At 44.7% G+C, this 27930-nt stretch overlaps 1 protein-coding gene across 3 annotated transcripts; it reads left to right on the top strand.

Moving 5' to 3' along the window:
- The first annotated feature begins 771 nt into the window (after positions 1-771).
- On the top strand, positions 772-27469 carry LOC131138433 (tetraspanin-18-like). Of its 3 annotated transcripts, XM_078791693.1 has the most exons (11): positions 772-895; positions 1525-1624; positions 2014-2065; positions 21085-21183; positions 21328-21522; positions 23562-23636; positions 23724-23808; positions 24967-25037; positions 25345-25497; positions 26596-26679; positions 26766-27469. In XM_078791693.1, exons 4-11 carry the CDS (start codon positions 21124-21126, stop codon positions 26808-26810), a joined length of 768 nt encoding a protein of 255 aa, XP_078647819.1. In that variant the 5' UTR covers positions 772-895; positions 1525-1624; positions 2014-2065; positions 21085-21123; the 3' UTR covers positions 26811-27469. The 3 variants fall into 3 exon arrangements, with proteins under 3 accessions (XP_078647819.1, XP_057943324.2, XP_057943325.2); XM_058087341.2 differs by lacking the exons at positions 772-895; positions 1525-1624; positions 2014-2065 and adding an exon at positions 19694-19859; XM_058087342.2 differs by lacking the exons at positions 772-895; positions 1525-1624; positions 2014-2065 and adding an exon at positions 19877-20053.
- Positions 27470-27930: the final 461 nt, after the last annotated feature.

Genomic DNA, 27930 nt, shown 5'->3' with positions numbered 1-27930 from the left:
CTGCCGAAGGAGTAATTTTTTTTTAAATGTCCATTTTTAACAGCCACATATGTTTGGTTCCTGTATCTGATCTGGAAGTAGAGACTGGACAGTCTGAAGTTTGTCAAAAAAAGAGGTTACTTCAAGGCGTCATTTTTTGCGGGACTACCAGTTTTAATAACTTTGGGAGGCCCGTTGACTCTGGTGAGAAATGGTTATTAGCAACTCCAGACTATATCATCGTATGCAGATGTGCCATGACAGTCCCTTCATCGCCAGCTCCATAAGCCTCTGGAATGTTGCTGATTTTGTGAGCCACATAGACATGGACCTGAACGAGTAGAGCCTCAGGCGGTGGTGTAGGCCGTCTTTTTGTGGACTCTTTTTGTGCCACCTCCATCTGCCAGTAACCATCGGAAAAGTACCATGACCTTAACCAGATTGCCCCTGTCCAGCAAGTCATCCACTTTTATCGTCACAGCAGCTATAAACCATACAAAATCTCCACATACACTGAAAAAAATGATTTTTTGGCCCTGTAATTATTACCGCAAATATTAATTAAAATTTGACAAGGATTTATTATTTAACTTATTTTATTTATTTAATGCCTTACTTGATAATTGTGTGTAACTTTGTATCTTTGCATTTATATGTACATAAATTTGATCTTTAACATCAAGTAATATTTACATAACTAATGTGTTGATTTTACAACCTGATACCAGATAGTAAAATGTACTTAATAATAGCAATGAACATAGCCACCTTGTGGCCATTCTGCGCATGCGTCAGAGGATCGTTTGCACGCAGACTTGCAAAGGCTAAGTTTGCGGGCGTGTTTTCACAGGAAGACGGTGGAATACGACATGGACAGTCGTTTAATAAGGAAATTCATCCATGTGGAGCCATATGGGTGGGGCATAGGTTTATTCGACTTTTTTCTGTCACCTTTCCTCATCTGTTTAAGTCAGTGTTATGATATGAAATACTCGACGTTAGCATTAGCTTACCTTTAGCCTGCCAGCTAGCTAGCTATCAACTGCGAATTTTTATGTTTACTATACTTGTAAGGATTCATTCGTCATATATGTTATATGTTTATTTTGGCGGTCCCGAGGTAGCAGTGTCCTCTAAGCCATGGGAACGGCGTGTAGCTTAAACATTTGTTGAAGTATGCTAGCGACATGAGTCATGTTCATACTGTGGGGGAGCGGGAGTTTTTGTTTGTGACAAGTAGTCCATTGACCAAAAAGTGGCAAGATAGGAACTGAATTGCAAAATTTCAGCAACAAGCAGAGCTTATTCAGGCCTTGAAAATATATCAATTATGACTTAAGCCTACCTGGAAGGATTAGAAATTTTGGAGCAAGTTTAGTTCACCGCGTCTGTGGTCATTTTAATGTCAAAAATATTTTAGGTGAATTGTGTCATCGGTGTAACTACCGATGATCCAAGTATAACCAAATAAACGTTTGTTTTAACTTCACATACAGTAACACATGATATTTTAATGATTTGTCGCGACAATGTTGTTTATTCCAGTTGTCAACAGCAAGTTACTGCAACCAAAGAGTCTAAGAAGCAGAGTCCTCTCTGTGTGGAAAGCAGCAGCTTGCACCAACTAAGATGCCTGACTGTGAAGGTAACATTACAATAATACGTATATTGTTATTTGCGGTATACGATTTGAATCTGTAAATGGCATTTAAGAGTTTCATAATGGATTTCCTCAATAATATCCTGTTAGTCTGAAAACAGTGACGACTAAAAATAAAAAAAACATTTACCCATAAGTTGTTGTTTTGAATGTTGTAGTTTTGTTTAGGTTAGGTTTCGAGACACAGATGAACACATTTTTGGATTGAAAACTGAGTTGATTTTGAGTGTTTTGTTTAAAAAAAAAAACAACAACAAATATTATCAAGCAGCTTTGTAGTTTACACTAATGTCCACGCAATCAGAAACCATTGTGGTGATTTTATATTTTGTATTGTTGTCATAATTATAACAATTTCTCGATCTATTTCACAGAATATCGAAGGACGTTGAGTCTCAAGAATTTGGTTACAACAGCTTAGACAAGGTAAGATCACAGTACAGCTGTTGAATGACACCAATATGCTTTATTCATTCATTCATTTTCTATCTCACCTCTTCTCACTAGGGTGGGGGTATGCTGGAGCCTATCCCAGGTGTTTTCGGGCAAGAGGCGAGGTACGCCCTGGACTGGTGGCCAGCCAATCACAGGGCACATATAGACAAACAACCATTCACACTCACATTCATATCTATGGACAATTTGGAGTGGCCAATTAACCTAGCATGTTTTTGGAATATGGGAGGAAAGCGGAGTACCCGGAGAAAACCCACGCACGCACTGAGAGAACATGCAAACTCCACACAGAGATGCAACGGAGAATCGAACCTAGGTCTTTGGTTTAGTTATGAAATGTTGAATTTATTTCACGGGTAGCTTAACATGAGATGGAGGTGTTGAGGGTGGGGGGTCATCAGAGGTAAACAAGGAGGAGTTGACATACTCCTGATAGCCAACGTTTTATTGTTTATATAGCCGCTGGACTAACCGGCATGCCTTGCAGGCATTTGGAAATCACAGTTTTAAGTCACGTGTTCTGTTTAGTGCTTGATTGTTAATGATGAACTTTGTAGTAGTTCATTTATGTGATGCCTCTACCTGCTGTGGATGTGTTGTGTTTTGTGCACCGTGCTCAAGTATCTCCTTCCTTTTGATGACCACATAAACGGCACCTCTGCCAAAAAGCTACAATTCAGAACATTTTATTGTGTCTTTAATTGTAATTATTTGCATAATTGTGAATGTAAAACATTCTCCGGTTTCCTCCCACATTCCAAAAACATGCTAGGTTAATTGGCCACTCCAAATTGTCCATAGGTATGAATGTGAGTGTGAATGGTTGTTTGTCTATATGTGCCCTGTGATTGGCTGGCCACCAGTCCAGGGTGGACCCCACCTCTGCCGGGATAGGCTATCCTCAGCTGGGATAGGCTCCAGCACCCCTGCAACCCTCGTGAGGATTAGCAGTAGAAAATGAATGAATGAATGTAAAACAAATCTCCAATGATTTATAATGTTTTCTATGGTATTTCTAACCACACCCATGACTGCTGGAAGTAAATACACCGTTACTACAAATGTACTAAAGGTGTTCGGGTTTTCATTTCAAGAAGAAGTGTTGTGATAATTTCATTTAATTCGGAGAAGCCCATTTTAAAAAAATGCAATGTCGTATTAGAAAAGTGGTGTAGGTGGTGAAGGATTTCATATATGTTTGTCTCCTATTTTTTGTGTTTCATATATGTTTGTCTCCTATTTCTTGTGTCTCACTCATATAACTATGCACTACATTTAATCAAGGACAACCAAGCAGCCTTGGGCAAATCAAAGGACACATAATCGCTTTCAGGCACATACAGTTCCGGAGCTCTCCTACACATCCACAATTTTGACTAACAACAGATAACGGGGGAGCAGGACGTCGGCAGCCATGGCCAGTCGATAACAGCTGGCTCCACCGCTCCACCCCGCCCGCCTTGGGTTGGCGAGAAGACGTCGGCCGAGGAGAGGAGGGGGGCCACCTGTGATGCGCCAGAGATCTACCGACATTTCTTAGCATAATAAAAGCCGGGCAGGGACAGTTAGCTGCACTCATTTGTTCTGACCTGTAAGTAAAGCCTACGTCTCTGCAGGTGTTAGGGGAAGACTTATGGGCCCGGAGCTCCGTGTAATCTGACTGGTCTGAGAGTAAACCATATAACTGACAAGTTCGTTGTCATCTCTTGCCTCCAACACGACACCCACAGGAATCACTGACCTAAGAACAGGTGGTCAAATTCCAACAAATGGCGCCCAACGTGGTTGGAGGGGGAGTTGTGTTGTGTGGTTGGGTCCTACTTTAGGCTGCAGTTCGATGCTCTGGGCTTCCACTACAGGCGCGCCTCTACAAATAAAAAGGTAAGCAGAAACCTGTTTATTCAAATTCTGCTATTGGTCAATAACAAATTTGGTGGAAACCTGGTAGCATTGTGTCTGTGTGTCTGAGAATATTATTACGCTAGCAGGTGTGTTGACATAGTGTGTGTTTTGTGACATTATTGTGAAGTTTTGAGAAAACCGGTGTGTGTTCCAGTATACTGCGTGGTCCGGGACCACTAAGGGTCGGCGTACCCAACTGGGTGGAGGGCCGTAAATGTAACGCTCCATTCGGGTCCAGTGAAGGGCAGTACACCAAGCGCGGTGAGGGGAACGCTTCACTTGGATGCTTAACAATAGACAGGGTCTATTGCGCTAATTTTACTGGGTGGAGGGCCGTAAATGTAACGCTCCATTCCAGGTCCTGTGAAGGGCAGTACACCAGCAGGCGGTGAGGGGAACGCTTCACATGGATGCTTAAATAGACAGGGTCTATTTGATAACTTTCATTATTGCTCAACATTCTTGCAACTATCAGTTTTGTATTTGTTTTTTTGTTTTAATTGTTGTGGGAATAGAATGGAAGGTGAGTTGAACTGAGAATGTGAGGAGTGGGAAATGTGTGGGGGTCCCCCAAGGGTGTCAGAAAGTGAGTTGTTTGGTCTTGTGGAAGGTCAGGTTATGAGTGGCTTGGTAAGTCAGGATAAGAATAAAGATAGACAGATGGTACGTAAAACATGGGAAGTGTGTGATGGACAGAGTTGGGATAATATTGTGAAGGTTCAGAGTAAGTTAAGACAGGAGGAGGAAAAGATTATGAAATAAATAAGACAGGTGGAGGAGAAAATTGAGCAGGCGTCATTCTGGCAGAAGTCAGAACTTACGAAGACGCTGAAAAAATTAGAAGATTCCAGGCGAAAGATTCATTCGATGGGGATGGCAAGCTTGGCTTTGGCCGCCCCGTCCATGACGCGGGAAAATCAGTCGAAGGCGAGAAGGGCCCTAGTGGTCACGCCATCGGCACCCCCGCCCAATTCAAACCCTCCCAGTGGAGTCTATCCTACTCTAAGATTCCAGGGAGAAGTCGACATTAATGGCGAGGAGTTAAATAGACACGTTCCGACCCTACAACAAGCAAGGCGCCATCCCCCAACATACATAGGCAGCCCCGTGCCACAGGTTGGCGACCCGTCAGTGGAGACTGGTGGTGCGACTTCCTGCACGGGTGCGGCGCAAAACATGTCCCTTATAGATACGGCCAGACACAGTAAAAGCGTATCTAAGATTTTAAAACAAATTGACATGTCTAATGTGTTGCCAGAAGGCAGTACCAGGCGCCGATGCACTGCTGAGACAGATTACGGCAGGCGCCAGCCGGCAACACCTACGGCAGAACGGGATACCCAATCGGAAGATGCCATCTTCACCAGCCCCTGTGAGACGGGACAACACAGGGGCTCGATCTAAAACAGTTATGCCTTTAAAAGTTGACGTGGCGGGCCAGCACACGGTATACACACCTTTTACCATAACAGACATTGACGGCATGTGTCGTAAGTGGCCTCCACTAGCCCGTGGAGCAGACCCATGGATCAACGAGGTATTGCGCCTCACAGCTGTCCTCGGTTTGGCCTGGGGAGACGTCCGCTGTCTGTGACCACACTGTTTCGAGCAGCAGTGCTAGCTTGAATGCCCTCATCAGTGGCTAATAAATTAAAAGATGTTCCTAATCTGTCAGTCGAAACAGAAAAATCATACAAAGCAATCTTGTTACACCACATGCGCAGGCACCGTGAGGAGGAGGACGAAAAAGATAAAACACAAAAGGATTCAGCAGCACAACTATTGAAATTATAATCGGCTAAAGAACAAGAGTTCACCTCAGATAAAAAGAGAAAAACATAATGTGGCAGGGGTGTGGTGGCATATCTAACCGAGGTGGGAGAAGGGGTGGACCGTCTCAGGGCTACACTGGCTGTTTCGTGTGCGGAGCTCTTGACCACTGGGCACGAGATTGCCTCACCTGCACTGGACAGTGGCCACCATCAGGACCACCGCAGTCGCTCCCACAACAACAGCAGCAGCAACCATGGGCTCATCAACCACAAGGCATGCAGTCACAAGGAGGCTCACATGGGCGGGTCGGCCCATTCCACCGACCTCAGCAACAGCAAGCGGCTTCTCAACCTCCCCTGCTGGTCAATACCACCAAGACCAGCACGGCGGTGCCAACTGGTTTGAACTTGCTTGGTCGTGACATATTGACTGCTTCTAATGCTACTATTTTGTGCACAGACTCTGGTTTAACCCTGACGTTGCCAGATGGCACGACAGTGGACTGCAACAACCAAAGTACAGGAGGACAATACCTGCTCAAAGAACTGCCGGCAACCACAACAGCCGACATTTATTGGTGCCTTCTGACTCGGACTTCGTCACCGAGCAGTGTGGTGTCAGTCTATGAGACGTGGAAACCATGGATCCTGTCCAAGGCCACGTATATGCCTCCCACCACCCCGTTACATTGCACATTGTTTTACGACACACAACAGGATATGACATATCAGGAAGGTATGGAGTAGTGGTTAAATTCTTCTCGTCTTTTCGCAGGTCCTGAGAGGGTGGCGGCCAGCGTCTATTTTGTTAAGTTGGAACAGGCCTGGTACAAAGGCACCCCTGATTCGGCGCCACACATCTCTTTGGCTGTGGCCCCAGGACATGAACAACGGTCCTTGGGTCCCATGGTGAGACGGTTATTGGCAGCTAAAGACTGGACGCCGCTCCCTGAGGTACCGCAGGTACAACACTCTCCCTCGGAGTCGGCGTATCGTGTGGTGTGCCAATGCACAGACGTGTCCGTTGTTCAACATCGTTTGATTGACAGGTACGAGCTAAAAACACTGACAGATCACGAACTCTCCGGACCCATGTTGGACACCATCCCGGAGGGGGTGTGGTCCAACGGTCTATTTGACGTAGGTTTTTGTGCTTTCACCTATCATGGCCAACGGTTCCAGTACACCCGCATGCCCCAAGGTTTCAAGAACAGCCCTGGTTTGTACAATCATCATTTGCGCCAGGTGTTGTCAGTTTTGCAGCTTCCAGATGGATGGACGATCTCCTCCTCGCCACTGACTCTGCTGATTGTTGTTTGCAGGCCACAGAAGCCGTGCTGCTGTGCCTGTACGAATTGGGCTTCAAAGTCTCACGCAAAAAGCTACAATGCTGGAGGAAAACTGTCACCTTTCTGGGTCGTGTTCTCTCAGCTGCTGGCTACGCCATGTCGGACGCCCATCGTGCGTCCATCCTCAGGCATCCTAAGCCTTCCACGGTGGGTGAAATGCTGTCCTTTTTGGGACTGTGTGGTTACAGTCGACAGTACATCCCCTGCTACGCGGAACGCACTGCACCCTTGCGCGCGTTGCAAGGCTGGACGCCAGGCTGGACTGGGACTCGGGGACTTCACTAGCCTTCGTGACCCTAGTTCAGTCGTTGGCCTCTGCTTTGGCTGCGCAGACAACCGTTGTGTACTCGTTACACCGCGGGGGTCGCGACTCTCATCCAAAAGACCGGCCTGCCCCGGAGGATGTCTCATCTCTTAGGTCGCCTCGGCCTGCATTGGATGCAGCCCGTGAGGCGGGAGGAGGTGGTGAAGATGTCGCTGCCCTTGGCGATATCCCGAGCCCTGGGGGCTCCTCCTCCCCAACCAACAACTGAGGCGATTTCTGGATTAACTAACGCACGCACACACACACACACACACTGATAGTTCAGCACCTGATTACACTGATACTGCACAACATACATGCAAGCGGCAAACTATATTACATGCCACTTAGGATAAGCTTCCTGGCTTTGTTTTGACATTTTTGTCATTAGCTATACTTCTTTATCTCACTCTGTGTTCTTTTTCGTCTGTAGGTGTGGTCAGAGGCCGAATAACTGCCACGGCGGTCCCAGACGGAATGGTGTCCACCAGTGCTTCTAAACGTTACAAGAGAGAGTTCCAGACGAATATAAATTAGATTGCGGCAGGTTTTGAGTCAATTATCCCTTGGATCACCGTTAATAAAAAGTGTTGATCGCATCAATCATGTGCATTACAATCTACAGCGCCTCTCCAATCAGACCGAAGAAGGCTTCAAGGCGGTAAGTGAACAGTTGCGGGCCACGTCTTTGATGTCCTTTCAAAATCGTATCGCTCTCGATATGTTATTGGCAGAAAAACATGGTGTGTGTGCAATGATTGGTACGGAATGTACTTTCCACTTTCATCCCAAACATTACGGCACCGGGTGGTCGTTTGTCTCGTGCAATTGAAGGTCTCACAGCTTTGAATAAACGCATGAAATCATATGTCGGTGTGGACACCAGCCCGTGGGACTCGTTGATGAGCTACTTTGGTAAGGGGAAAGAGTTGGCCTCCGGCATTATTATTACAGTTTTAGTGTTTCTTGTTTTGGCTGTTCTTTTCGTTTGTTCGTTGTCAGTTTGCTGTTGTCTCCCGTGTTCCAAGTGCCTTTTCCAGCTCATCCTGTGCAGGGTGATGGCGGCCGATGGGCGAGGTCAATATCAGTTGGCCCGCCTGTATCCACCGCCCCCACAGGGTGACCGGCTGCTTCTTCCCTAACTCTGATCCGGTATTTCACCTTGTGGCCTCTGTTGAGGCCATGAGGGGGATTGAAGGATTTCATATATGTTTGTCTCCTATTTTTTGTGTTTCATATATGTTTGTCTCCTATTTCTTGTGTCTCACTCATATAACTATGCACTACATTTAATCAAGGACAACCAAGCAGCCTTGGGCAAATCAAAGGACACATAATCGCTTTCAGGCACATACAGTTCCGGAGCTCTCCTACACATCCACAATTTTGACTAACAACAGATAACGGGGGAGCAGGACGTCGGCAGCCATGGCCAGTCGATAACAGCTGGCTCCACCGCTCCACCCCGCCCGCCTTGGGTTGGCGAGAAGACGTCGGCCGAGGAGAGGAGGGGGGCCACCTGTGATGCGCCAGAGATCTACCGACATTTCTTAGCATAATAAAAGCCGGGCAGGGACAGTTAGCTGCACTCATTTGTTCTGACCTGTAAGTAAAGCCTACGTCTCTGCAGGTGTTAGGGGAAGACTTATGGGCCCGGAGCTCCGTGTAATCTGACTGGTCTGAGAGTAAACCATATAACTGACAAGTTCGTTGTCATCTCTTGCCTCCAACACGACACCCACAGGAATCACTGACCTAAGAACAGGTGGTCAAATTCCAACAGTGGTAGCTTAAATCCCATGTAAATATTACTTATACATTGCTCCAAATGAGGCTGCACGGCGGCCGAGTGGTTAGCGCGCAGACCACACATAGGAGACCAATCCCACCCTCAGCCATCTCTGTGTGGATTTTGCATGTTCTCCCCGTGCATGCGTGGGTTTTCTCCGGGTACTCCGGTTTCCTCCCACACATGCGCCCTGTGATTGGCTGGCGACCAGTCCAGGGTGTACCCCGCCTCTCGCCCGAAGACAGCTGGGATAGGCTCCAGCACTCCCATGACCCTTGTGAGGATAAGCAGTAGAAAATTAATGAATGTTTGAAGTATGAAGTAAGGGAAAACTAGTTAAGCAATCCTGAAAAGCCAGTATTTTTGTAAGGAGTTTTAAGTAGAATCAAAGGTAGTTTTGAGTAAAATTTACTAGCAAAGAAAGTACAGTAAAGTCTCGTTATATCGATATTCTCGGGAGTCGGAAAAAATACCGATATAACCGGACTATCCATATATCCGATCCTGCGCCGAACTGCATTAAAAGTGGGCGGATCTTTGATATGGCATGTAATTTTCTCCTTGAGTTCATGGATTGCGTATCTAGCATGCTTTTGTACTACAATACATTTTGTACTACAGTAAATAAAAATAAACTTACGCTGTAGTGATATAATATCGGACATAATTCACCCCGGAACTATCGATAGGGAAGGTGTTGCCACCCGGAGGGGTATGCGCGAGGGACGGGGGTTTTCCGCTTCCTGTTGTGGCTTTCATGTCTTTCATGCCTTTACGTAGCAAGAGAGTGCAAGTTAATGTTGGCAAGAAAAATAAAGTTTTCTCCCAAATTTGACACTCCGCTACCAGAGGGGAGAATACATTGAACTTGGTTTACACAAACATCACGAAAGCACTCAAAGCAGTCCCCCGCCCCCACCTTGGCTCCTCAGACCATCTCTCTGTTATGCTAATTCCTGCATACCAGACCCTGCTCACCAGAGGAAAGCCTGCTGTGAAGAAGGTGAGGGTGTGGCCAGAGGGAGCTATGTCTGCACTGCAAGACTGTTTTGAGTGCACCGAATGGGACATGTTCAGAGAGATGTTCAATAGAGTTGACATAATTGCTACTGAACTTTGGGGAGGTTATGAATTTGTGTGTTGCACCAGAGTCGACTGGGAAGGAAATAACCTTGCCATCGCCCTTGAAATTATATTTCTACATTCTATATATGTATTTGTTAAATGTACCCCCCAGCGGGGGTGGGTCTACTTGAAGAAGAAGAAAGTGACAGTGTGTCAGCACGTGTACATGTGGCTGAGTGTGTTACCTCAACCCCGATGTCATCCCCAGGTGGGATGAGTCAGAGTAGACAGCAACCCGTCATCCCATGCATTCCTTGTCCAATGTCCATTTTATGGCATCTGAAGCATCGATATATGATAACCAGATCCCATTCATACGGAAGGACGCCAACATTAGGAATAAAATATATGTGGGATGATAACTTACCCATTTATCAGCGCTCAAAATGTGACATTTTTGACCTGGAATTAAAATGAAGGAAGCCATTCATTGGGTTAAATATTTCAAGTGAATGAAGATATAAAAGGTGTATGTTCCACACACATAGGTCAGCCATACGGGGCAGGCCTACTTTTAATTGCACAATCTACACAATACCATCTTCACACACACAGGTGTAGCGGGCTGGACCGGAGAGCCTACTGCCTACCCCCGCGATTGGCCCGCTGGCTGCTGGGGCTTGGCGGCTCGCTCGGGGTGCCCTGGGCTGCAGGATATTTTGGTCTGGTCTGCCTGGCCTTCCTGGGGGTCCCGCTGGAACCAGCTGATGCCGGGGCTTGCCCTGGTGTCATGGTTGGCGCTACCTCCCTGGGTCTGTCCTGGATCGTGGGCGCCAACGTGCCCTTGGGGAGGCGCTCACCGGCCTCCAGGCGGTGGGGTCCGCGCTGCTGGTGGCCGGAAGTCTACTGTGGTGGCTTGGGGTTGTTGCGCTGTGGTGGCTGCTGCGGGGACCGGGCTGTGTGTTGGGAGGGGGCCTGATCCTGCTCATGGGGACGGGGGCCTGGGTGGCGTGTGGGGATGGGGAGCATGCTCCTCGGGGTGGGGCCTGCTGGGGGGGGCGGTGCTCTTCCGGGCGTTTGGGTGTCTGCTGCCACTGGTCCTATGCTCTGCCGCATCGCTGTCCCTGTCTTTGCCCATCCCCAGGGCTTAGGGCTCGTCGGGGATGGTTCTCCGGTACGTGGGTGGAGCGCTGCTGGTTCTGGGGGCGGGGGGGGGCTGGCCTTCCCGGTGGTTGGTGGGGTCCGTCGGTGGCCTTGCGCTGGTCTTAACTCCTCGGCTCTGGTGCTTGGCCTCCCAGTGACTTGGAGCTATGGCTCTCCCTCACGGGGGTGAGCTGCCCGACGGGTGTCGGCCGGCCCAGTGGAGCGCCTCACCACTCGCCTGCTCGCCCCCTCTGTTTGCTCATATGCGGGCCTCCTCCCCTCTCCCGCTCCTTTGTCTGCCACACTGCCGTAGCCCTGATGCCGTGGTCGAGGGGAGTCTGGGGGTGCTATGCCTTGGCGGTCCGTACCTCCCTGGGCTCGGGGCCTGGTTGTGGGTCTGGGACCCCTGGGTCCCCCGCCCTGTGATGCCCCGGACGCCCCACCCGGGGACGTCCACAGCATGTGCTTGCATGTGTGTGTATTGAGTGGATGGGGTGTGCATGTGTTTGAGTTTATTTTATGTATTTATTGTTTTAAATACTTAGATAAATAATGATTAGTTTTATTATATATATATATGTATATGTGTGTGTGGGTGTGTATGTGGGTATATGGCCATATGGATATACGGGGGGGGGGCTCTGCGGGGGTCTGGCGTAGGGCGTTCCATCTCTACCGCCCGGTCCTCCATGGGGCAGTGTGCCCGGGCCTCTTCTGTCCTGGCCGGGGCGGTCCTATGTCGGTGGTCAGGCCTGGGGTTACCTGGGGCGGGCCTGGTTCTGCTTCCTGGGGGTATGTGGGGGGCGGGAGGCGGTGCCTCCGGCCGTGGACGGGCTCCCTTCCGGCCGGCGGGGGCGCCCCTGTGCCCACGGGTGTGTGGCCTTCGATGCCCTTCTGCCCTAGTGGGGTATGGTCTCCCGCTGGTCTCGGGGGTGCGGCTCTCCTCCGGCCTGCTGGCGCCCTGTTGCCGGTTGGGATTGCTCCTCCATGGCCTCTTGCTGGTCTCTTCGGGGGGTTGCTTCGGGGGCGGGTCTTGGGGAGTCGGCCCTGGCTTTGCCCGCACCCACGGGGCCGGAGGATCTCTGGCGGTTGGGGCTTGACCTGGCTGCGCGGGGCGGGGTTTGCTGGGTGGTAGAAGGCAGTCTCTCTCCTTTTGTCATTCTCAGTGACAATTACACATTCACACACTCGCATTCACATACACAACACACCTCCATATGGGCACTCACAGCACATGGGTGCTTCTCTACACATCTACCATCTTATCCCTGATGTCTATATGCTATTGGTATGCTATTATTACAGTAATAATGATGTCAAGCAGTGAGATTTTAATTACTGTAACCGTATGGTTGCAATTGTGTTTACTATCATGGGTCATGTCTTCATCGTTACTATTGCTAATGGTAAGTTGGACTGTTTCATTTCACTGATATCATCTCCATTGTGACCCTTAGCCATCATTGACATTTAACTGTTCTGTTTGTCACTGTTGTTGTTTTGGGAACTCTTGTTGCTGCTGTTTTTGTCTCTCCCTCTACTGCCCCCCCCCCCCGACCCCACCTTTCTCTTCTCTCCTCTTCTTTTCTGTTCTTCTTCTTGCTCCGGTCCAGTCGCTCCAAATGGCATAACAAAAACATCAAATAACGGCAAATAAAATTTCATGGTACAGGGAAGTTGTCCTGACACAGAGCAAATCTGTCTAGCATGTAAGGGCATTTAGATCAACAATACTATCTGCCCCAATGGCTGGACGGGACAAAAAATAAATAAATAAATAAATAAATAAAAGGTGTATGTTTTTACGTGGGCAGGAGTCGGGGGTACAGGGCTTCAGGTCAAATGTCTCAAGGGGTATGCCACTGTCAAAGTTTGGTCCCCACTGGTATAGTATGGTAAAGAATAAATCATCCAATGATATCCACATCATCTAATACCCTTTATGTACAATGATTGAAAAGAATGATGACAAAGGGAGTTGAATGTGATACAAATGTGTAGTTGGCAGTGGATGAATTGTTGCTTTCCATCAATGGTGACTACTGATTGAGATATAAGGGATGAGATGAAATAGATAACTTGTCAGGTTTAAACCCCAACACTTGTAAAAAACACTGCCTGTACAAAGGAAGACACAGAGAGGTGCGTTTCTTTTTACTTGCAAGGAGAGTGATCAGGAACCGTTCAGTAATTCGCCACCTCACTCTGAAGCAGCTTCTGCCCTCTTGCCTTTTTATTGAAGGAAGGCCCTGGTTACACTACATGTCTCAACCGCCTGAAGGGTGGGGGAGCTATTCTATTCGGTTGAGACTGGTCTGTGAAATGTGTGTGCGGTGCGTGTGTGACTATGTGACCTTGGTTAGCAGCAGGTGTTTTCTGTTATTGTGAGAAAGAAAGATATGAATACAGATCACTTCTTTTCAGATTTTCAATCGTGGCTTCAAAACGCATAGAAAATTGTTACACTCAGTCCATGTGGGTTAGGTTTTCCTTCAAAAAAAAATCCGGAAAAAGATCTGGAACAAACCATGTTTCCTCTTCCTCGGGAACATCGTCAGAGTTCTGTGAGTCAGTGTCTGAGTCTCTTTCATCCTTGGGAACTAGGGTGTATAGTTCCTGTACGTTGAGTTGCAGGGGTGTAACAGCTGCGGCGATTGCACGTGTACACAATCCTCGAATGATGGGAATACAAATACATCCACACAAGGCCAGAACTAGGGTAAACCCCACTACAGCCAATGCAATTGTCACGAGTAGAGGCTTCCACCTGCTGAAGAAAAAAATCAGCGAAACCTTGCCACAGGGAGGTGTCGACTCCTGAGTGCTCTTTCATTTTGGCATTGAGGGACTGAAGCCCATCAAGCGCCTTGGTGAGGCTGCCATCAGCTGCAGTGTTGTTAGGTATGAAAGTACAACACTCTTCACCGAACAGAGCACAAACCTTCCCTTTTTCCGCCAGGATCATGTCCACGGCAAGGCGTGTTTGGTAAGCCGTCAGAGAAGTAGCTGACAGTTGCTCATGAATAGCGCGAAATCCGCCTTCAGTATAATTTGCTAGCTTCTGTACGTTGTAGTGGATGTAATTGATTCGGTCAACATTCTTGTTAATTGTGCACCACCAGCAAATAGATGACTCCCATCCAGCTGCGATTTGGTCGACAATCTTGTATTCGTCCGGAACTCCTCTTGGGACTCCAATGGCATCGATGTAGGTAGGATCATTTGCACTCCATCCCATGGTTCTCTTTCTTCGCAACCACGCATGCGGAAGAAGTGTCTTGGATGTGGTGTATAATTCAGAGGCATTTATTTTAAGGATCGTTATAGGCAGCAGTAATGATACTGAAGCACAATAGCCTGTTTTATTGTACGGCAACTTGTCATAGATGGCATTCTGGCCACACCACCACCAGATGTCACTGCGAGAGAAAGGTTTAAAAGATACCTCCACATCAATAACATCAATACATTGGGTTTTGTTCAGCTCTCCTAGTTTTTCGCCTTGTCCTACTAAGTGGATACATGTAAAATTGCCTGGAGCTACCTTGCTTGAAAATAATGGTTTTCTCCTTTCAGGTCTAGTGATGGGAAACACATGATCGTACAGGCTACAGTTTCCGGTTGGTGTAGATGTGTTCATTACATCAATCAAACATGTGCCGGTTAATACGGATAGCACTATTTTAAGTATACATAGGTCTTGGTCCTAGACATACCACACAATCTTGCTTTGTAAAATTAGCTGCTTGTTCGGCCATCATGAGCCAATTATTTGCTTGTGCCGAAATACCTGTGAATATTGAAAACCAATCATCAGTAGTTTGAAGCACGGCTACCCTAACTCCTGCTTGTCGTGTATAGGTGCTCATTATTGGTCGGTCAACAGAAGACATACGTAGTTTGATTTTCACAGATGATTATAGGGAAGTAAGGGTCGGGGCCAGAAGCGTAAGCCCACAGTAGGAAGCCCCAACATGAAGTATTAAAGATGTTGCCTAACGGTTGATAATGTGGGTTGAGGTTGGTTGAACTGAAAACAAATGTCATACTTAATGTAGCGCCTCGCTTCTTCAACAGTATTTTGTTATGAAAATGTCTAGCCTCCACCGTGGTGCCTGGTGCCCAATAGTCGCCTTCCTGGGTGGTAATCAATGGGTCCCAACTTAGGTCTAACACGTGTCCAGTAACATACCACCAATAACCACTGTATATTTTTCCCGTTACTTGTTGTCTATTTGAGAACCCCTTCAGTGCCGATATGGGTATTTGTAGTTCGGTTGTGGTGTTTGGGGCTACGGTCATTCGTATAGAATTATTATATGCCCAGTTAACTATCCAAGGTGTCATGTCGACCCGTGTTTGTGATTGGTTAGGGTCTCCCACCCTTCTTTTCTGCATGTTAAGATTCTTTTCCCATAGTAGCAGTGACATTACTATTATTATTCCGATCAGTCCTCCTACTGCTGCTAATTAATTATTATTATTATTATTTTATTTTTATGCGTCTGAGTGATCATCTTACCTGCAGGCCTGCAACCCCTCCTAATAACGCAACAGAGTTGTGGACAATCTTCACCGGTTTGAGATGACTGCAAAGTAGAATTACAGCCCCCTTTGTAGCCGGACTTCCTCTGAAGGTTGTTGAGGAGCTACAAATCTACAGCAGATACCACCATGCTATTATCATGACACAACTAGGTACAGTTAGGGTAAAACCTAAGATGGAGATGGATAATTTAGTCATAGTTTACCACTGTAAAAAATGTTTTTTTTCTGAAATACCATAGCGTGGAATTATGTCTTTACATAGAGCTTTAGCTACTGTTAGTGCATCTGGATGTTTTGTAGGAAACGGTTCTATCCATTTTGAAAATGAGTCTATTATCACTAAACAGAATTTTTTCCCTTTACTGTTGTTGAGTTCAATGAAGTCCACGTGTATTTCTTGAAATAAGTATTGTGGTTCTTGAAATTGGCCACGCCGAGGTCGCAAGCTGCCCTGGGCATTGTTTTTTGTACACGCTAAACACGCTCTACAAACATTTTTTGAATAAGAATTAAATCCTACAAAAGTACAAAAATCCATAGTAAAGTGGGTGTGAGATATGTGTAAAATCATGGCTCAAAATAGCGTCCCGCTTATGCAAAAAAAATTTTTTCAAGATTGTTTTATTATCTGTCGACATATTAACATTTTTGTCCAGGGTTGCTTTATTCCTTAGCCAGTGGTCAATTTCTTGCTTTGGATTCTGTTGTTGCATGTCTGCCAGGATCTCAAAGTGTACTTGTAATTTTTTCTGTGTTAAGATGGTTCAGTTCCTTTAGTGCCGCTTGTTTAACCATTTTATCAGCGAACATATTTCCTAAAGATATTGGATCCGAATTATTTGTATGTGCCGTGCATTTACATACAGCAATTTGTTTTGGCAATTTGCACTGCTTCTAGTAAAGTTGTTAATAGTCCTGCATGAGTTACTGGTTTTCCCGTTAATGTTATCATACCTCTGTTTTGCCAATATTGTGCAAAGATATGTACTGTTGAATATACATATTGGCTATCAGTATAAATTGTCACCTTTTGACCTTTCATTAATTTGCATGCTTCTGTAAGCGCTATGACTGCATAGCCTGTTATTGTTTTTCTTTGAGGAACCATCTACAAAATCACCCCTTTTTGTTAGTGTCTGATCTAATAAGTCTGGTCTACCCTTTGCAGTTTGTGTTGTTAGCTCATAACAATCGTGTTTGGCCTTCCTCAGGGAGATTAAGATTGCTTGTTTTCTGTCTGTTAGAATGGTCTGTTACTCACTTTATGGCCTTCTTTCGCTAAATGGTGCAATAAGGCTATTGTCTCTTCCTCACATGACTTCCTATCTTGTGACGCTAGTAGGATGTCATCTACATGTAATAATTTCTGGCTTCCATTTGGGGGTTCAAACGTGGACATACTGGCCATCATTGCTTGTGAATAAATTGTCGGGCTTTTCACAATATTCCTGTGGTAAGCGTGTGTACGTATATATATATGTATATATATTTTATTTATTTATTATTAGTAATTTATTTATTTATTTATTTATTTATTTTTACTGGGAAAATAGGGATTTTATATGGTGGGTTATCGCATTCTACTAAGACTTAAGCTTTTAACAAATCTTCTATTGCTGGTTTTATTCCTTCATATGAATTTAGTATTATTTGGTGTACTTGTAATTATACTACTGGTTCATCATTTGGTTCTGGTTGTATTTGTTAAGACAAGCCTAGTCATGCTGAATATAGCTTTTGGATTTAGCGAATTCAGCAACGTGTGTGGATCTGCAACACACGGCGATCTTTGGATTACTGCGTTGTTTACTGCTATTAAGTCCTGAACCATCCTCCACCCTGTTGATGGAGGTGCCTTTTTCACAGGAAATATTGGTGTGTTTACTGGGGAGTCAGCACATTCTATTAGTACACCTGCCTGCCTTCTTTAGATCTTTAGGCTTTTCCTCCACTTTCTCAGTGTTTCCTTTTAACATCTGTCTTGCCTCAGCGTACGGCCCTGACCTTGGTGGTACGTACTCATCGTCCTCTTTTCTGTGAAACAACATGGTTGTTTTGTCTCGCTCTCTACATTCTTGTTCTTGTTTTCTATCTCTTTCCTGTTGCTGCCTCTCCTGTTCCTCTTTTTCTATTTTAGCCTGCTTTGCTCTTTTTTCACCTGCCTCTCTCTGTCCTGCTATTTTCATCCATACGTGAGTATGCTGAATACCTTCTTTGTTCATTTGTTTTTCCTTAAAGTTTGTTTTGTTTCTGATGTTTTGCTGTAAGTCTTTTATTCCCGCCATAGAAAGTTTGCCGTTAAAATCACATTGTTTTATCCAATATGGTAACGGTTTTAGTGCTTCTGGATCTTGTTTTTCTACCACTGTCCAATCTTTACATTCTAGGTTGTCTATTTCTTTTTTTACGTTGTTTACTTTGCCCTTTTCCCATTTTGACAATTTGGTCCCAACTAAGATGAGTGCTCCTAGGGAGTCCTAATAGTTGGGGATGTTCTTAGTGAGGTGGTGATCAATGCCTTATTGTGGTAATTGTCAAGCTTCTACCCCGGTGAGGGCGGACAATTCTTGCCTTTGCATCCACAACAGGTCACCACTTACAATCTCACTGTTTGGTATGGAGTTCGAAACCTAGTGGTAATCTTACTCCCATTCACACACACATGTTCTCACACCTTTAACGCGTTTTCTTATCTTTGCCAGAGGACGCCGCCGCCCTTGCAGAATTTAACTGTATTCGACAGGCGAGTCTGCCCTCGCGCGGACTTTAACTGGTCTTTGTTTACCTGATGGAGTCTAGAATTGTCAGGGTTTGGTACACTTCTATTTTTCAGCACAGAGGACTCCGCCGTCCTGTGTAGAATTTAACTAGTCTGTTTCAACTAGGGGCGTCTACCCACCTACGGAATTTAACTGTCTGACCTGCAGGGTTTGTACTTCTTCTTTTTATACTTTTTCTCTATTTTACTTTTCTTCTAACTTTCATTCTTTTAAACAAAATTTGTACTCACAATCTCTGCGTCTCTGGATCTCCTTCAACCTTCGGATCCCAGCCCGCAAGAGAGGGACCAGTCCCGGAAAGGGTCTTAATGCTGTGGCCACAGTCTTGCCTGGATCTCGCTTGCCCGCTGGGATCGTCAGGTGTCTTGGAATCCGGCTCGAAGGACCAATTAAATGTCAGGTTTAAACCCCAACACTTGTAAAAAAACACTGCCTGTACAAAGGAAGACACAGAGAGGTGCGTTTCTTTTTACTTGCAAGGAGAGTGATCAGGAACCGTTCAGTAACAATTCGCCACCTCACTCTGAAGCAGCTCCTGCCCTCTTGCCTTTTTATTGAAGGAAGGCCCTGGTTACACTACATGTCTCAACCGCCTGAAGGGTGGGGGAGCTATTCTATTCGGTTGAGACTGGTCTGTGAAATGTGTGTGCGGTGCGTGTGTGACTATGTGACCTTGGTTAGCAGCAGGTGTTTTCTGTTATTGTGAGAAAGAAAGATATGAATACAGTGGTGCGTGTGACTAGCAAAGCAAATGGATAATATGAGCAAGCCTCAAGCGTTTCTAAATATGTATGTACATTTATTCCAACATAACTCCACGGAACAAATCTCCATGGTAACTTGCGTCAGGACATATTCCACTTTCCACTAATTGCGCAATAGGTCCCACGGACACATTTTCCGTCACGCGCACCCAAAATAATAGAACTAATAAAAGCAGCGTTGTGGTGACGTCACAGGCTCGTCCCCACTCTACACACGTACACACGTCTTGGTCGTGTTGGCCACATTCAGCCAACGAAATAACACGCTTGCTCTTAACGTCAACTGGATGCAAGTGCGATGATTTCCACACACATTGGACGTTTGTTTGTGGTCCGAAGGCGACAAAGGTGAGCATAAAAGCCAATGTTACGCCACGCGTCTTGGGGGGCCTCCGGCCTTGACCACTGCTAGCTTGCAATTACGTTGTGAACAATTACCTTTTGCTTTACCTCAAGGCGTTTTCGGTAGCTGTGTTGTGGCTTGAGAGTTACTGATAAACATCAATTACACGTTTGCCGGGAAGGTTTTGGACAAGGAGTTTGTAAGTATAGTTAGTTCTACCGCTGTGCTGGTGGAGCGGCGTTAGCACACTTCAGGTTATTCATCGATAAAACACTGCCCTATTTCGGCATAAGTTGCATTAAAAAACAGGACCACGTGTCACATAAATATTACAATATTTGACTGTACAATTAATGAAAACGAGAGGCTTATTTTCAAGTTAAATAAAAATGCGCCGCTTTCTTTGAGGAAAAAACTGAATACGTGTCTTTAATAGAAAAGCTGCAACAGTACATTGTACATAGATCTCTGAAGCACAACAACTCCACAACTCTCCCCTTAGCGAAAGATGTTTTTTGTATCCTACAATCCTTGAAGTCTCATTTATTGTGCTGTAAATGAATGCTCTATGACGCTCCTAGATTCTTTGGCACTGGTTTCTGGAAGAATTAAGACATTTTGGTCCGTCCTTTCACTTTGAAAGGTTGGCTTTTCTCTATCAACGTCTTAGTATTCGAAGATTAGCGGCACATAACAAGATGGCGGAGGGTTCCCGGTGGTAAAGAATTTCATTGGCTCATGGCTGGTGACGTCACCGCAAATGCTGTCACATGAACCGTAATACCTGAAGTAATTACGCGGGCAAACAGCCGCTGTGAATGGTCGTGAACATGATTAAAAGCTATTATATTTCCCATTCACTTTAATTAGTCACGGGTCTGGATCCGGACCGAGGTCTGCCATTTGGTCTAAATTTTGTAAGTGGGAATGATTGTTTATGATTGAATATTGATCAGTCAACGGTAGTGATGTAAATTTCGCCTTTTAAGATTATATAGATTAGTATAAGATTAGACTCATCTTTCATCGGACAATAGTTTGTTTCTACCTTTTTCTGCTGGTTAGTAATCAGCAGTAGAACACGGGTACATTTCAGCAAAAATATCAGTTCTTAAAGAGACACATTTCAAGCATAACTTTCACTTTGACACCCATTTTAATCAGGTTTAACCGGGAAAAATGCTTTCTTCAGAACCTGGAAAACTGCATGTGTGTTAAATTTGTTGACAGGGACAAGGAGAAGCTTCAGCACGCTTGACGACATCCATAATGGGCGACTGTGTAAACTGCATCAGACGTCTCTTAATGATCTGCAGCTCCCTCATGGCTGTAAGTACTTCTCATCTCACCTTGTGAGTAAAGTTGGTGTCACTGTCATGAATGGTTGCACAGCTATCTGCCCCTCCAAACTACGGGCATGCTGGAGCCTATCCCAGCTGTTATGTCTCATCTAATTTCTCTTGCATTTGGCAGCTGCTGGGTGTTTTGCTCATAATAGTGACAGTGTGGATCTTTTTGGAAAATGATGAAATTGGAAAAGTCGTGATGGTCAACTCCACGGTGAGATCTTCCGTCAGCTGCAGCCTGTTCCTGGGTATCATGCTCTTCCTCGTGGGCCTCGTGGGATGCTTTGGGGCCCTCCGTCAAAAGCAGTTCCTTCTCAGCCTGGTGAGTCGACGATGATGATGATGATGATGAACAAGCAATGCCTTGTTAGTCAACAATCTGCATATTCCAGCAAATATTGGGTTTTTGTCTTTCCTAAAATAAACATTTTCAAGCATAATAAGGCTAAAAGAGCTAAAATACCAATATATGGTATTCAAACGACTCAAATGATGTTCATGAATTGAGGATTCTACACAGGCTAGGGATGTTCCGATCAGGGGTTTATGCTGCTGATACCAATGGCGATAATCCACCAGTGAAATTGGCCGATACCAATACCGATTTTTTTTCTTGAGAGAGCTACTTTTACAAAATGAAAATGGCCAAGAGCTACTTATTCTTGTACCATTTATTTCCATCGCTTATTTCAAGCCAAACAAAGCCGATATGCTTTGTTACCAAAGATACCAAAATGCTGGTATCCACAACTCACCTTTTGTATTTCACAAAGCATTTATTTCTAGTCTTCTCACAATATTAACTGAAAACCTGAATGAAACGCAGGTTTAACCACCTCTGCTGGGTCCCTCCAGCCGCATCCGCTGCCTTCTGAAGTGCAGATGCAGCCAAGTATCGGCCGATATCGATGCTGTCCTTTTTCACTGATGTCGGCCAATACCGATCGGGAGCCGATCGATCGGAGCCCCCCAAACACCGGCACACACCCAGTGAGAACAAACAGCATCGAAAATGAATGAACGTAAGAGTGTAAAAGTGACTATAGGGGTGTTATTTCATGACTAGATGGCTCTAATAATTAAGAAATATATGTATTTAGAAGGTCATAAACAAGTTTTCTATGCTTGATGACCGCATTCCATTTATAAATACGGTGTCCTACTATGTGAAAATTCACTTATCACAGTCGGGTCTGGAACAGTTACTGCAGTAAATGAGGGATCACTGCAGAGGAATGTTGGTTGGTGTCATCAATGTGTTCAAGAAAATAATGTGAATCCATAAAGCCAAAAATCTAACGCCACATTTAGTTTTACATGCAAAAAGCTATTCTAAATGAACATGTCAGGTTACTTATACCTTCAGTCAAGATGCAATTGTTTGCGAAGACAAATATGAAGTTTCTGCTTTCGTTATGAACACGGCTGCAAAGTAAGCCAAATGGAGCCAAAGAAAGTTGGAAGTGGCCAGCCTTTTCATCAAGGTGAGAACCAATTTTCAAAGGGGTGTCTTTGGCAAGAAAGCGACCTGAAATGTTCATTTAATTTGGCATTTATATGCATTTAGCATTGTTTTCTGCATGTCAAACTATAAATGCACCGCAGACTATTTTTTCCCTGTTCGTTCATGACCGACACACCACGAGCGCTTGCTGGCCGCCCCTCACAGCAACTGAGGAGGCTTAACTAAGTTACATCCGTATTTTTTGTAAAAAAAAAAAACATAACACCCTTCACCTCAACTGGGTTTCAGATCAGTCACAGTGGAGTTTGACCGGGAGATTAGTTGCTATTTACTTCTGCAGTTTGGCTGTGTTAGCATTAGCCTGCTAACGTCAAGGCTGTTGGCAGTGTCACGTTCACATTAGCTTTAAACGGTTAAGTAAGACTTGGGAACTTGTGTAGAATTGTATGCACCTCTGGGTGGTATTTGGTACTTAAGTTAGTGTGGGGTTAATTGTGGTGGGGTTCACGTTCACAATGATATTGATAATGTTCGTTACGCCATAAACACTTCCTCAATCTCTTGTTCTACTCTTTTCCCTCCAAACGCTTACTCCAACCAGCATGCCGAACCTCACTGCCCTCTACAGCTTACACATGAAACAGCAGCTTGGAACAATATGATGTTACCGCTGTTATTTCCTTCCAGCTTTTTATTATATTATTATTATTATTATTATTGTAATTATTATTTGTGCTTTGTTTTTTCCAGAATGGTTATTTAAATTTAAAATTTTACAAACACATGAACTTGAACAAATAATAATACGGGCTGCGTTGCACACCCTTAGTGTTGAGAACGGGATTTTTACTGACTGGCTTTTTTTCCTGAAACTTTCTGCTGCTGGCTTTTTCCAGTTCTTCATGGCCATCATCGTCATCTACATAATGCAGCTACTTGGTCTCCTCTTGTTCTTCGTAAATCGTACCAAAGTAAGCTCTGGTATCCAAGGATCAATTTCTGATTTCAAGTCATAGTGGTTGTCTCAAACTTCTTTCATGTGCTCTTGTGTGTTTTAGCTCCAAAAGGAGGCCTTCAAACAACAAATGTATGCAGCATATAGTGGGGCCAGTAGTGAAGCCAGTACTGCAGAGGAAACTCCAGGTAGGGGAGACCGGAGACAATTGTAACACTTTTAGTTTGAGCAAGTATACCCTATTTTCCACATTGGAAGGTGCAGTCTCAATTACGGGGTCTTTTTCTGTACTTGATCCATACACAAGGCTAAGGCCAGAGGCGGGGCGTACCAACAGGCAAAAACCGCCTTGGGGGACCCCCACACGGCCCTATCTGCTCTCAGCGATGTTTGCGTCAATCAGCGCGAGTCACGAGGTTTTATCAGCCACGGGGGGCCCATGAATTCCTACCCTTGCCCCGCCACTGTATAAGGCGCTTTCTGAAACATGCGGTCTAGAAAAACAAGGCAACAGAAGCAAAAGAGTTTAGGGAACTTTATTCTACTATGTAACAATACACTCTGTATTAAATGGTCTGACTGTCAATCAAGCGTACAGCTTACCAAAGTAAGGCCCCCTCCCCAACTAAAGGCGCATTCAAGTACGCCTTACAGTGTGGAAAATAGGGTAACTCAGTTTGTGCATGTAGTACTCCATTGTCAAATACAAAGTGGTTGTTGTTCCAACCTAACCGGTACTGGGGTAGGTTGGAACACTTGGGGATGGTTCATTGTCATCCACACTAATAATTATATGCTAGAACTTGAATTATAAAGGAACAGTATAAATCTACAAATACGAAATAATGATTAAAAATTGAAAATGAAACACTACTATGAAATAAATGAATATATCAAATAAATACAATTGAGATCTATGGAACAATCAACAAACCACTTTTGAACCTATTAACCATGTAAACTGCTGTTTGGTTTAATCAGGCAATTATGGCAAATGTACCTGTCCTTGCCTGGGGTGCAGGCTTCATGGGCCCAAAATGTCCACTTCCTTTGGCCATGAACTATCAAAGTGCTCCAAGCACACCATGCAGATGTTTTCATCATCTTCTGTGTCAGAACTTGCCGGGCCTTTCTTTTGCTGCAATAACTGAACGCTTCCACTGTTCCAGCCATCCCCGACCCAGGCAGCCATTAACAAGCTAACCGTTTTTAGCATTTGGCTTCAAAGCTAGCATCAACGCAACACACCACACAATGGAGTCCAAAACAGATGTAGCCCTAAGGACATGCTCCACCAGACTGTTCCAACTATCCTGTGTTCCAACTCTACCTGGTCTCCCCTACAGCCGCACAGAAGACTTCAGATTCAGATTCAAATCCTACTCCTCTAAGTCATTGGGATGGCTTGATGGTGGCCGTAAGTCCTTACACTCAGACACCATTTTATTTGTATTTTTGCGGCTCGGTCAGGAGCCATGTTTACTGTGCGACCCTAAAGTCCAGGTCTACCCTGCAGATGCCAGACCCAAATGGGATATTTGTACCGTTATTTTGATAGGCATATTTCAAAGTAAAAGCATGGCAGTGTTATTGAGATTTGGACATTCATGAAAACGTAAAAACATAGAAAAAGTGTAGAATATGAATATGAATAAAGCTCCATGTCTACATGCGTCTGGTGAATGTGAATAAGAGGACCTCTTGTTCTTTTCTGCTCATTTCAGTTTAAGTGCTGTGGAGTGTTCGGCCCGGAGGATGTTAAAACCGGCAACCTCTCCGAAGTCCCCAAACAATGCTGCGAAGAGCTGGCCGACGACGTGAAAACAAAATGCCAGGGCGGCACCCTCGATGACGTTGTATTCCCTTCCACGATAGTGGTATGTTTCCGTCTGATTGGTTGAAAACGACCTTCCAGGAAGTTAACGGTGACATCACTATGACTGTTTACATTATTTCCGATTAATTCAGGATCGTCTTAAAGAAGATTAAAAAGGTTTTCATGCAACTTTTGCTTTTCCAGGCCTTAAAAGGTCTTCCATTTTCTGGAATGTCTGGAATTTTGGAAGTTTATATGCGCCCGAGTGAGTGAAACGTCTCATCATATGTGACCAGCCTTTTGGGGACAGTATATGTTCTGTTGATATATCAAATACTAGAAGGCTACTGGCGGAAGTGTGGCAGTTGGATACTGAAAGTTGTACACTTTGAACTTTGGAAAAGGTTTCTATCGTCATACGTCCAATTTAAATTCCTCAAATAATGCTGGCTGCGGTTGTTTAAAGTCATCTCCTTGCATAGCGGGCAAGCACAGGCCCCAAACAGAAGACCAGTTGGCATGTAACAGTTCCCCTGAATGCACCCCCTTTTCACCAAATGTGTGCATTTCAAGTCCAAATCTTCAACCTTGTGCTATAGTAAGAATTGTCCCATTTGTCTTAAGTGCAGATATCCTGCCTAAAGACTAATAGACATCATATGTTTGTTTTGTCTAACGCTTCAAACGCTAATGTTAAAAACCCTATTTAGAATGTCATAAACCATGAAAGTCCAATTCTAAATAATCCAACCATGTTGTATGCCACTTATCCTCGCTCGGGTTGGGGGTATGCTGGAGCCTATCCCAACTGTCTTTGGGCGAGAGGCGGGGTCCGACCTGGAATGGTTGCCAGCCAACGGACAACCATTCCCACTCACATTCCTAGCTATGGACAATACAATTCACCAGTTAACCCAACAGGAATGTTTTTTGGAATGTGGGAGGAAAAGGTCTTCCTGCTAATTAAAATAATGAATCCTACTTTGCGGAAATTCAGTGATCGCGGTCGGGCCTGGAAGCAGTTAACCGCGATCAAGGAAATGAATGTAAATCCCCAAATGAGTGATGAAGATGAGAAGTGATGAAGCCAGATGTTTCCTTGCGGCTGTCCAAGCAATTGTCCATGTTGACAGTGAAGTGATGATCACTGTTTCCACAGGGTTGTTATGACAAAGTCCTTTCTGACTATGAAGCATACCCCTATTGGATTGGAGCCATGGTCATTTTGCTGCTCACCATCGAGGTATGGAGGGCTTTTCTTCTTAGTATTTCTCTATGGAAAGATCGCCATCTAGTGGTGTGTTCAAGTGTGTTTTTCTTTTTTCCCAGCTCCTTGCTATGTTCCTTGCTGTGATGCTCTACCGGGAACTCTAGCAGCAACTGTCAAATTTTTCGAGGAAGAAAAGATAATGGACACTTGTAATTCCATTGAATTAGTTGTTTATTTAACAATTAGTGCAAAGCAGGAAATTCTTAAACTTGAGTCGTTGAGTTGGACTTTTGAGGTAGTGGGTAACAAAGTAACACGTCAAAAGTGTAAAATCTGGTCTTGTCCATTGGGCATAATAAGTTGACACGAGGACCAGAAAAAGCCTAAAGGTGTTGCACTGACTTTTGGATTTCAAGTCAAATTTGCTTACCTGTAGACATTTTTTTTTTGGCTCCTCTGTCAAAAATTGTTGAGGACTTTCACCAGCCTGAACTTGAAAAGGCTGAGAAGATCAGTTTTCTGACTTGAACTATTAAAGGAGTTAGGAGTTACAAGTTAGGCTGAATCAGAGGACTAGCATCAAAGTCCTTGGCTTTTTATCATTTGTTTACTTTGTACAACTGCCTATTATTGTGTGAGACATGGGTATTAAAATGAATATAATTGTATTGGGGGTTTGAAAGATGTGCTTTTAGCATCATAATTGTCACGTTCTTTGCCAAGTACATGGACAGTCATATGACGTTCATATAACAATATTTTTGACGCTGTATGTTTATAAGCCTTGTTATGTTTTCTATATCTGTGGGTTGCTAGAGGTGGGATTTATGGCTCTTTTGGGGGGCGGGGGGGGTTGAACTGGTTTTATCTTAGAAATAATGACTATAGGGGGAATATGGATTTACATATCCCATCAATGAGTTTGCCTCACTCTGAAATCTTGCTAACCTTATTAGAAGTTGTAAATAGTCCATATGACAATGCTTTGATGGTGACGTCACTATTTTCAATGACCCTTTGTACAAATGATGTGTATGTGTGTTAATCATGACTTGAATAACATTGAAAAATATATATGAATTTCTGTGCAAGATTTCCACACATTAATAAAGAACATTGTTAATAATACGGAACTACAAAAAACTGTTCAAGAGGCTCTAAGTAGGCTGGCACTCATTTTTATGACATATTAGATGTCATCCTTATATCCAAAAAAATGATTTAGCTGGGACCCTTTTGTGGAGGAGGGAGGGCGGGGGGCTACTGTCACGATGTGGGAGTTAG

Source organism: Doryrhamphus excisus, linkage group LG6, assembly GCF_037039965.1.
Source record: "Doryrhamphus excisus strain RoL-2023G ecotype Guam linkage group LG6, RoL_Dexc_Guam_v1.1, whole genome shotgun sequence".
NCBI lineage: Eukaryota > Metazoa > Chordata > Actinopteri > Syngnathiformes > Syngnathidae > Doryrhamphus > Doryrhamphus excisus.
This window is presented reverse-complemented; position numbering and strand designations above follow the sequence as displayed.